At 32.9% G+C, this 12,249-nt stretch overlaps 1 protein-coding gene across 6 annotated transcripts in view; it reads right to left on the reverse strand.

Moving 5' to 3' along the window:
* The window catches only part of LOC123711772 (tensin), an 87,706-nt gene that overhangs the window by 16,295 nt on the left and 59,162 nt on the right, over positions 1-12,249 (reverse strand). For 5 of the 6 annotated variants that reach the window (XM_045664535.1, XM_045664537.1, XM_045664536.1 and 2 more), the window contains 7 exons: positions 6,497-6,553; positions 5,094-5,261; positions 3,875-4,059; positions 3,474-3,623; positions 2,576-2,739; positions 1,864-2,067; positions 242-421 (listed from right to left, as the gene is read on the reverse strand). In XM_045664535.1, the coding sequence (XP_045520491.1) occupies positions 242-421; positions 1,864-2,067; positions 2,576-2,739; positions 3,474-3,623; positions 3,875-4,059; positions 5,094-5,261; positions 6,497-6,553 (1,108 nt within the window). Of the gene's footprint in view, positions 1-241; positions 422-1,863; positions 2,068-2,575; positions 2,740-3,473; positions 3,624-3,874; positions 4,060-5,093; positions 5,262-6,496; positions 6,554-9,440; positions 9,606-12,249 lie in introns of those variants that run through there. The other variant, XM_045664540.1, reaches the window with a different exon arrangement.

Below are 12,249 nucleotides of genomic sequence, written 5' to 3' on the forward strand. Positions count from 1 at the left end.
TTATTTTAATGTGCTGTAAAATAAGACCTATTAACTTAACTTTTAAGTTTTGTAGTTTTGATTCAGTGCACGCTCTCAACTTTTTCTCGTCTCGAGCGTGCTAAAATAAATGGCTAGGGTATAAAAATATTATCCTTTTTAATATGCCCCTTGCATGTCAAGGCCGTAAGAGTAAGATAGAAGAGTCACCTTGCGACCAAAGTTAATTTTCAATAGTATTGTTACACTTTTAAAATCTCACCTGGTTCATCATCAGTAAGCGTAGATATGGGTCGTAGATGTTCCAGAGAATCTGCTCTTGCTAAAGCGTCTGGGGCTGCGCGAAGTGGAGCCGCGGGAGTTGGCGCTGGGGCAGCACCGCCTGTCCCTTCACCCCTAGCGAACACCAGCTCTACTGCGCCATCACTTGGAAATGATGGATCTAGGGAAAGAATGCTTTTTTAAAAACAAATCGCTGTAATTGTAATTGCTCAGCCTCGAGGTTCGTAATTGGCACACAAAATATTTGTTTCATGTTTATTTAACTTCTAAGGCGGTGAGCAATTTAAAAAAAACCTAAATCTTTCTAATTACACTCTCTTAACTAAAGCACGCTATCATAGATAGAATCTATTAATTCTGTGTACGCTGTGATAGAAAGTCTTGGCTTTGTGCTTGCTTTAGATAAAATCTGTGCAATTATTGCAGTGTATTTTATCTCCAAACGACTTCTAACGTATTTCACTTATCACAAATCTCTTGCTTTTTAACAGACTCGAAACAACAGGTTCATACACAAATATAATACAGTTAAAGAATTTTATATAGGAAAGAATATTCATAAGAACACAAATATATTAAAGTTCTTATTGAAATTCTATTTACAGTATAATTATTAAGTATTAATTATTCTATGGATTGCCTTGGATCACAACATCCACCTTTTCAATGGTAATGGTTGAGAAAATAATACTTCGTAATTAATAATAATAAGTGTCTTATTTATGAGGAAAGTTTATTTATCATAAGAAAACTTTGTTATAAGAAATAAAAAGAGGCTGTTAGAACTTTTTGAGTTTATGTGTGCTTACTGAGGCTTTAAAGGTGTATTTACAAATACATACAGTGCTAATTTTGATAATTAAATGTAATGTATGAAAAATGTATACAAAAAAAAATACTTTTTCGCTCCACTGTGTTTGGATTCATTTTTGAACATACCGTTATTTCTCCATTGAATAATTGTATCAAAATTTTTACAGCCTTCCTACTAATATTTCTAAGATTCGATTGAGTTTAATTCTTTGCTTTTACACCATCATTTCTACCCCCTTACATAATCTGGGCACGGCAGTGTCGAGCAAAAAAGCGGCACGACCGTACCATCCTTTTCCGAAACAGTTTAGGCTATAACTTCATTGTGGATAAAACTAGAAGCCTTAATTTTATGAAAACACATGTATCTCACAAGTAATACATATCATATTAAATTAGATTAATTTATTCGATTGTCAAATCAATTTATTTATTTAAAACATAAAATATTTTAATATTGATATGTTATGCTATTGGATGTTGTTAGGTTAGGTAATTACGTAATAATTTAGATTGGAGGTACCTTAAATAGGGACTGAATATACAAAAAAATTTACGGAAGAAGAACTGAGTTGCGAGACTTGGATCTATTTACAAATTATGTTTTTATTGGCATCAATTTAACCAATCATCCCTCACATTTAACAGCTTTTTTTATTAAAATAGTGATGGTAAAAAGCCTCTATCAGAGGGGGTTGTGATAACGTTAGAATATTTTTCAAGATATAACAATACCCAAAAGAAATGTGTATGGTGAAAAGGTTTTGGACAGTGTGCATCTTATTTTACCATGCAGAGCGTGGTCAAGTTGGAGCTTAGTGAAGGAGAGCGTGTGGTCGACGACAGCGCACGTGTGGAACTGACACGCGAACACTAGATGGCGCGCAGCGTGCGCGTGCGTAGTGCGACGATATGCTCGTACGAGCACATCTCCCCGGAGGGATAAGCGACCCACGCCTACGGTCCAGCCACCACCGTTCACCATGTACAGACCTAAAGAAACACAACATTTCATATTGTTTAATTTACATAAGAATTATTTACTTTATACTTATAAAAAATAAAGAGCTAAATTTTTCAATGTGTCATATCTAATCGCATAGTCTCATAATCTTATCGGTAATCATACTTTGTGCAAGCTAAATTGAAAATAATATTATTTCAACCGGAACCGAAACCAGTACCATTGTACTTTGCGTTGTCGCTATAATTGCAATAAAATTTAATGATTTTGACGTCATAATGGCCATATAATTATGTGCATTTAACACACGTCACAATATTGTATTGGATTTAAGGGATTCAATCCAATAATTTTGACGTTTTTAACGTATAGAGATCACTCTTAGACTTAGTCTCGTTTCTTAATATTACCTAACAGTCTTAATTAATGCCGAATACTACAATAATGAAAAATAGTAACGGAAATTTCTTGTTTCATCTTATTAAAATCTATGACAATGACCAAGTGGTCGTTAGACAACAGGGTTTAGATTTGTACCTGACGTATAAACACATGTGTAATTCTCGTAGATCTTAAGAAAGGCGATTGTAGGTGTAGATGGCGCTGCAAGCGAGCCTGCGACGCTCACGTGCGTTAGGTGCAGAGGAGCTGAGTTCACGCGTATTTGTCCCGCCAGTAAACCGGCGAATGTATCTATATATCTGTAAGACAAAATATTGTATTTTTATTAAAATTGTATGAGGAAGTCAGTGTAACAATCTAAACGCAATGAAACCACTGTTTCTTCTTAACTTTAAGTTACCGAAACTGAGTTATGAAAAATGATGCCAGTAATCCCACATGAGCGTACTACTTATCCTATTAAAGGTCAGACTTTGCTTGATAATGCTATTATAATTATAAAGCTTTGTATAGTACAAATACGTTAGATAAATTCAATCAAATTAAAGCTTTATTTAACAATGTATTTGGTATTTCAAGAATGTATGAAGTATATAGTGTGGACTCAGTTTCCGCACATTGGTCCGTTGTGTGTTAATTCCTGGCTAATTAATACAGTATTGTAAACTTTCAAATGCGTTTCGTCCATATACTATTTACAATCAGCCGGTTCAACGAATTGTGAAGGACCAAGAACTATTGTTAGTTTACAATTATCCAGACTATATTTTAACGAAATTTTCTATATACGGTATATTCATATGTTTACCGAAAATGGTGGGTACAAATTTTATTTAGTTTTTGCTTTTGAGTATTGAAGCTTATACTCAAATATACAGTTACTGCGATATTGTCAGAGATATTATCTTCAACAATTCTGACAAGTGTTTTAACTTTACTAGATGACTGTCAAAGTGAAACCAAACAGGTGAAACCTGTAATCTAGAAAATTTACATAACATAGTTTGAGCTGTAATTCAGTCAATATACCCACCGTTTATTAGAAGGAAGTGTAAAAACTGGCACTCGATCATCCAGATAACGTCTCATAGCATATCGGTCTAAGGCATGTTCCGGCGCGCCACATATGGCTGAATAGTGCATGTAAGCCGCTACGAGAACTCCTAAACGTTCGCGGTTACCCCTGAAAGTGTTTAAAAAAATTAAAGAAATTTAAAAAACAAGATATAGTATTCATAGTTCTGGACATAACGATGACTGGACAAGACATGACTGCAAGCTTAACATGTACCGTCGAAATAAATAAATTATTTCAAATAACTTTCAGGGAATTCCAATGCTCCCTTATTGTTAGCTACATATTCAATGAGTTAGTTTTAATCGGAATTTTGTTATAGAACCCTAAATATTAGGTAAGTTGAATTTTATGGTTACCATGCAAGTAAAATGGCGACGTTCTTTGGGTGTGCAGCAAGCCAGCTTTCTATGTGTTTGCAAGCAGCGCATAATCGTTCCAGAGGTGGCGCCAAGTCCCCAGGCCAGCCGAGGGAACGAGCCCGTCCGAAAACACTACGTGCAGCTCGCCCATCGTTTGTTATATCTCCACTCACTTCGAATACCTGAAAAAGTATGATAATAGTTGATGACGGATTTCTGTCCTATTCAAAATATTCTTTATTTAAAAAAAATATCGTTTAATTACAGAAACATAAATTATATCTATCACATTTTTCCTTTTTAGGTAGAAATTACTAGGAAATTGTTAATGATTGTGTATCATTGACAATTTCAAGTAAAATATTTTACGAAAAACTTATAATTCTATTTCCAAATAATTTTAATAAATTTTCGAATAACTATCAAATTGCCTTACTGTGGGGCGTGGGAACCGTGGTGGGTCATATGGTCATACATAATTAAACCATTTTTCAACGATAAATCTACTGAGAACTGCTGACAACTGTCTGCTGACAAGGTGTTTTTGAAATAAAATATCAGAAAAAATATTAAATGCAATAATTAAAGAGTTAACAATAAACATTTCTCTAATTCTAAGTCTAAATCACTGTTAGACTCGCTGTCGAATTCGTTATTTTTCCTCAATCGTGGTATATCTGCATTTCAAAATATGTATTTTTATTTAGTTTTTCCGTAGTGTCCAAAATGTCTGATCACGGAAATATATATTTTATTCATTCATAGTTACCACTATAAATTTCAATTCAACGAGTCATACACAAATGAAGTCGATTTTAAATAAGCCACATCGTTACATCATACATGAAAGTTAGATGTGAGGTTATTAAACACAAAAATTTATTAGGTATACCTTTTATTCCTTTTGTTAATTGTACACACGCCGTGAAATTTCGCATCAGTGTTTTTAGGTAATTAAATTTCTCATAAGATAAGAATACCCCCAATAAGCAGTAGCCTACGGTTTTTATGAGGTTCACTTAGCTTAGGGATATTATAAGAAATGTTGCAGCGTATTATAGCGTAACTTTGGTTTTTAAAGGGTAATTTTAAACACATCATAAATAGTATAATATATACGTAGAACTTACGACTAATGACGTTTTAAACATTGTGTAATATTGAAATTGGTCCACATCGTAATATACCATACTGCAGAAAAAGAGAACATATTTACCATAAAATGTTCGCCATGTTTATTAGTCAGCATATGCGAAGCTTGGGCCTCAGCTTGTGCGTCCCTGTGAGGCAGATGCAAAGCCAGCATTCGTTCCGCCACATAGCACAAATCGAGTCGCGAAGCCGGACCTCCGTTTCCAGAGTAGCTTATAGATCTGGGGCCTCCCTGTTAAAATAATGTTAGGTATTTCATAAAATTAAATTATAACAGAAGTTAGCAACGTCTTCCAGGTAACTTTAACGAATACATCTAGTAGTCCATAAATTATATGCATGTAGATTACGAAAAAAATTTATTCAAAAGGAAAATTGGTCCGCTTAAAGAAATAAAACTAAGTAAGGAAAATATATATTTTGGTATGCAAATATATAGCTGGAACAGCAGATTCGAAATAGGGAGGTACGCACACTTAGTTTAAAGAGATATAACGAAAAATACTTGGTAAACATAAAATATTTGCCTCCAGGGTCAAAAGAACGGTAACCAATGATTAACCTAAGTAAAATGTTTATGTGAAACCAAAACATCGTAGGCGCGACATAGCTCTTAGAAAGTGACACAGGCCGTGCGTAGGCGCAGAGTAAACTGACTATGCGCATCTTGCCGTTAATCCGATTTATTTGTGGCTTACTCTATAAAAGTATCTTTATACAAACCATAAATCGAAAATACTATGATTAAGATAGTAGTGAAATGAAATTATTCTGTTTAAGTGCCGCCTCCGCGAGTCTGTTGCCCACGCTTTAGTTTATAACAAAATAAAACATAAAAAGTAAACCACTTTTCTGCCTCTTAACTTTTTAGTGCTCTTTCACTATTGATTATAATAGATTTATTATTTTAACAAATTTGAAAGTTCTTTGCTGAAATTACTTCCATTGTCTTAACGCTCGTCACAAAAATGTTATTGTCTTTTGTTAAAATAGCTTTTACACATTAAGAAAAACACTCTTTGCACGGATTAAAGCTATGTATTATTATTAAAATTTATAGTTTTTTACATAATTCTAAATGTAAATGTAAATAACTATAAGTTTTAATAATAATACATAGCTTTAATCCGTTCAAAAAGTGTTTTTCACAAAAATGTTTATAAGTTACTTTTGAAATAGAAATTAAATATCGGGACATAAGGTATATGCTAATATTAGATTTTTAATAACTTTCTTTGTTATGTACTCCTTTCTTAAATTGTTAGTCCGGACATCAATACATACCTAGAACCTCACGCGAAAAAACGAACACGTGAAGACGGGGTAACAAGTATTTTTTATATAATGTGTCTTATTTAAACGGAAGGCAATAGTTGTCGAAGAAGCTAATTTGAATAATTAAACACTCTACAAATCTCGGTAAGTAAATAGAGTACATGGATGTATAAAGATAAACAAAAAACTTACATATTCTGTTGCGAAAGTGAGAGGTCCAGGCGTAGCTGGCGCGCTGACTGCACGAGTCTAGAAGAAACACAATACAACCCATTAAAAACATGAATACATTCACATATTTCAACAATCTATTGATTAATCTGTACATTTATTTAAATAATTTATATGCATTTATTTTCAAACACATACGTAAATCTTGGTATTTATTTATTTAAATGTCAACTGTTCATACAAAGTCAATATCTACATAGCTTAAACACGAAATTTAATTAGAAACACTTTAACAAGGTCACCTGTCAATCGAAATAAAATATAGATTTCTTGTCTGAAAGTAATTTAATCCACGCCTTTTTTCAACTGGCGCCTTGAGTTGACAGCTGTGTCTCAAAATTAATTCAAATTCAAAATTCAGTTCTGTATTTCGCATAAAACTAAGGTTCAGCGTCACATACAGCTTACATATTGGCCCTTGGTCTGGGAACAAGGATGACCTATTTCAAGCTGCTTAGATTACCGTTATGACTAAGTTTTAAGAGAAATTATCCCGTAAAAATTAATTAAGTAAAAATTAATAAAGTATTATAACACAATGCAGATACTTTTACGATTCTTTTGTTTTTGTTTACCCTGGTTATCTTGGTATTTTTAATTTCCTACACGTTTCTTAATAAATAAAGAGATTTCATGATTGATAACTGTTAGACATTTCATATAGATTTGAGCGATCTTGGAACTATATTTGAGGTTGATTTCTATTTACACACATCAATATTTCTACCACTTCCACCGTTGCTTGTCTTTGCCGAACAATTTACACTTTTCGCTATATCCCACCAGCAGTAATTACCGATTAAACGGTGACTTTGTTTCATTAAATCATGATTTTAAATCAACCACGCTTTCATCACGTTTACTAACACGTTATTTTAGAGCGAGTTTCGTGGGGGCAATGTTTATTATGATAAATGATCAAGAAAGGTGTGGTCTAAGTGATTACTGCAGGTATAATGGATCACTAATTACCGTTACTGCACTATATCTTAACAATCTACCCAACACTTTTATGACGTATCTCAACCTCGATCAGACATCATTTTTAGTACAATTTTCTGTTTTATAAACGACATACATAATTTAAAAAAATACTATTTAGTAGTAGTATTAGTAGTAAGCTTTGTTTTAATAAATATAAAATTTAACCAAGCTATTTTAAATATTTGAATTATATTATCAGGAGTTGTAAATTACGAATAAAATGTAACGAGTTTTTTATAATAAAAGTGTAGATAATGTTAATATAAATTATAAAAAAAATCTATTAAATTACAATACGACATAAAAACACAGACGGTTACAGATATAAAAACAAAACACATTTCCTTGGAGATATCGCATGTATAACTACATTACAAAAAAATAATAATGCATAACCAAAAAGTTATTACACGTCGCTTTGATTGTTTTGAGGCTCACCTGATGTTAAGTTCCCTTTTCTTGAAGCCACAAAGTCAAATTTTAACTGTTTTTTAAAGTCGGTTAATAATAAAATGATTCTTTTGCTGAAGAGGTAAATCTATTTTTTCACAGATAGTGCCATAAGCAGACTCGTGGATAAGACGCGTCTTTTTGAGGCTAGCCGATACTTACGATTAAATGACTTCGGATTTCTATGTTAGTATGTTTAGACTATCAACAATGCAAACATACCTCTACGATACTATCTAGTGACCTCTGGAATTGGTGTTTTATCACTGGAGATCTCGTAATGGTATGTCGCAGTAATTGCGCATTGAATTTTAAAGACGAATGTTGGATTTGCATTGCTAAGTATTGCTTAAAAGTAACACGCACATAAATGAAGTATTTAAACGGTTTGAAATTATTTAAGTAAATATACTATGTGTGTGTACTTTAGCATCCTGTCTCTTTTTATCACAACATTAGACAGAAAAATAATTTGTATTAGGATTATTAATACAGTATATAATAACGTTCAATGTATCTTAAATAATTGCATTTATACGTCATTTTCGCTTATTTGTACTAGAAATTGTATTGAAGACTTCCCAGGTGTACTAAAAAGAAGCGCTTGTCCAACAGCACTATACAACTTTTTGGTAGGAGGTGGTAAGCCGATACTTTAAATAATTACCGCAACAAACAACATTGTACGTGTACAGACTTATAATATTAATTCAACATAAACTACAGTAATCATAATATATTACGAGTTTCTAACAAATTACATGATCATATAAATAACCTTAATGATTGATACCAAACAGGGTTACCGCTTAATTGAAAGTTAAGTACGCGCATGTGGTCTTTGCTTTGATCTCAGCGTTATTACTGAATTAAATTGATACAAGTACTACATGACTAACAAGCGAAACCTCGACTTCGGAACATTTAAATTACTTCATAGGGCTACATTATATTTATATTAATTCTAAAAGAGAACGCATACAAATTACTCTCTTAATTGTAAACATAAAATGTATGTAACTAAATATGTATTACATAGAACTGTGGTAAAAGACTTCAAACCAATTTCCGCTACAACCTTTCAGTTCTGGGCCTCTGATTTCTATATCTTTTTCGTGATCATTTGCTTTTTCTAATCGTCGACTGTTTCGAACTAAGATAAGATATGCCGAATTTCTTCACGATGGTTTTCTTCACCGGACGAGCGCCAGCTAAACGCACACTTAGACAGAAAGTTCATTGGTGCACAGCCAGTATACTATGACTTCAGGGGTGAATGTTGCTCGCTAAAGCTATTTTATTACCACTGCTAAAAAAAGTAGACCATTACTGTGATGTCTAATTATCCTGAAACCGTTTTAAATGAACTTTATGTCACTGTTTTTGTGTATTAAATATAAGCCATTTAGACGCTAAGTGGGTTAAGACTTAAGATGTTATAGTATTTTAATTGAGTTAACACTACACGCACCGTTATAACATGCTTGTTACGTTTACTTCTGGATCGCTGAGGGTCTCTTTGCAAGTGAAATGCTGCCCTCCACAACGCAAAAGCGAGTCGGTGAAGCGCGCGCGCCGCATCGCCATCTCCATTTTCACAACGCGACGTACGTGATCGCATCTTCCACTCACACAATTATATTCCATAGTTCTCATACCAGCATTATTGAAAGCCACAATATAAATAGCTAAAATATTATTTACTTTAACAACGTGGTTAAAATCATCTATCTTTACCGGCAAGCTATATTTATTGAATTTGAAAGGCGTTTTAAAATAACTTTAAGCGCAATAATTATTTATAGAATTAATGGTGATTGGTCAAAGGTAGTGGATTTAATTAAACCTTACAGGAAGTAGGATCTCGTATGGGGCATGCGCTCCTGCATTGCGACACTTTCAATTTTATGGTAGCATGTATTGCCAAACATTAATGTTGAAATCTATAAAAAGGAATACATATAAATACAGCATACTATTGTTTAGAATACGTATATTTTCATAAACAAATCTAAACGTTAAAATTGTTTAAGCATTGAAGCTAATTTTATCCTCTCATATAACCCTGACCTTCGCACCGAGGGTTAACAACCTTGGGGGTGGGGCTCATCTAAATAAAAGATCCTCAAATCTATGAAAGTAAGCGGTCACGGAATCATTCTTTACGATCCTTTCATTCCGCACCAGCTGTTTATATTTTTCTTTTTGACTGTCGAAGAGCACAAATAGCTCATACAAAAGCTCGTCTCATATGCGAAAATAACAATTTTAAAAATGAAACGTTTTGAAAACTAAAATGTATTTTCAATTATTGCTGCTGATATAAATGAATGTATAATATTTATACTGTGAGGCACGTGTAATTTGCATACTTCTTTGGTTTATCAAGAAAATTATCTTATCAAATGTAATCTCAGTGCTTCATTCTCTTGTCTTCGCAGATATTTCTATCTACATTCAATTACTATAATTAACGTCTACGTTTTTTAAATTGAAACTTTTAAACATTGATTTCTTTAACTATCACGATAAACATAAAACTTCATAAAGCTCGTGAACACTATTGATAACTCATTAGCACAACGAAACAAGTGAATTCACTTTCGACACTTTTATAAAGTTTAAAAATGAACACCCATTCGTCACCGCACGCATAATATAATTTGGGAACTCTAGTATTTTTTCTAGGATGCAGCGAGCGTGCAGGACGTAACGCGACGCTGAAGCACAGCTGAAGGACTGGCGTCTGGCACGAGGCGTCGTACCGTCGTCCACGCTCGCCGCTTCGACGCCACGTTACTAGGCAACCGTCATCTTATTTTCGCACCCCACACTGCACTTCTAAATAATTTTTGCTATAATATTATATTTTTACTTCTGTATAAGATTAAGGAAGCCTACTTATAAACATTTGTATTTTGATAACTGCCGATTAAAAGTTCATTTCCGTATATAAAATCAATGTTTTATTTCATAATTGATCCATAACCTTTTTCAATACGTTATTCAATTCAAATCATTCGTACCAATCACTCGTGATTGAAAAGTAATAAATAAAGTTTTACTTTTACTATAGAACGTACATAAAATAAGAATATTAAACCGTTACGCAATAGCCATCATTCATTCATAATTATTAGGCCACGCGCCGCCCGCCTAATCGCGCGTTTCGTATAGTGGGGCGGGCGGGTAGTTCCGTAAACAAGAGAATATAAGACAGTTGCAGTGATATAAATATTATTAAACTAATAATATTTTATTACATTTATATGTATGTACATCATGTATAATATTTTTTTATTTAATCGTTTATGTTTGATTTTATAATATTTATTGCAGGTACACGTATTCTTCAAGTCTACGAAATATTTTTTAATACAGGAAAAATCCACTGAAAGAAATTCGTCCAAGGGTTTATCTGTGTAAGTAAATAGCTTATAGTTCCAGGCCTAAAGTATAACTGCACTAATACAATAAAAAAATAGTAAATATTTTAAATTTATTATGATTAAGATTAGTAAAGTACGATTTTTCCTTGCCAAACAAGTGCCGTTTTTATAACTTACCAATAACTTTTAATGAGACTTACATGGTATTTACAGTTTTCTTCTTGTTTTTTTTCTAATAAGTACTAAGAAATTCCATCATCAATAATATATATATATATATTTAATTGAAGTGAAACTTCTTTAGAATCGTTGTGATTTCAAACCGGATGCAACGAAAAAACGACAGGTAAGAGACACAAATACAAAAATGTGTAGGATGAAGCCAGGGGAAAGAATGAGACAGAAATATACATACAATTTGTATATTATCGGTCTCTCCTCTTTGTGCCATACTTCGTAGCGTCCCCACTCCCGTCTTCTAAGCATAGTCGCCTGTAATTTGTGAGCCAGAGCGAGAGAGCAGATGTCAGTGTGTATGTATATTGCACACTGTTTAATACGTGCTTGTATTTGAGCATTTAACGTGTGTAGTGCATGTGAAAACTACGTGAGCTTACTGTACACTGTATGCGGCTGCGTATTACAGCGTTTTAGTAAGATAGCGTGGTGTGTTATTTTTTTAATTAAAAGTTTTATCCTACTTTTAGACATTGAAAAACGTCCAATTTACATATTATTAATAATAAAAACATTGTTTTTGAAGGTTTCACTTCTAACACGTGTGAATTGCACACATGTTTTTTTTTTTTTTATATTTTTTATTTCCAGAGTCGAACTTATTTATAAATGTACAAAACGCTCAAATTTAATGATCACGTTTGTTTCATTTTG

This window comes from Pieris brassicae, chromosome 7, assembly GCF_905147105.1.
Source record: "Pieris brassicae chromosome 7, ilPieBrab1.1, whole genome shotgun sequence".
Classification (NCBI taxonomy): Eukaryota; Metazoa; Arthropoda; class Insecta; order Lepidoptera; family Pieridae; genus Pieris; species Pieris brassicae.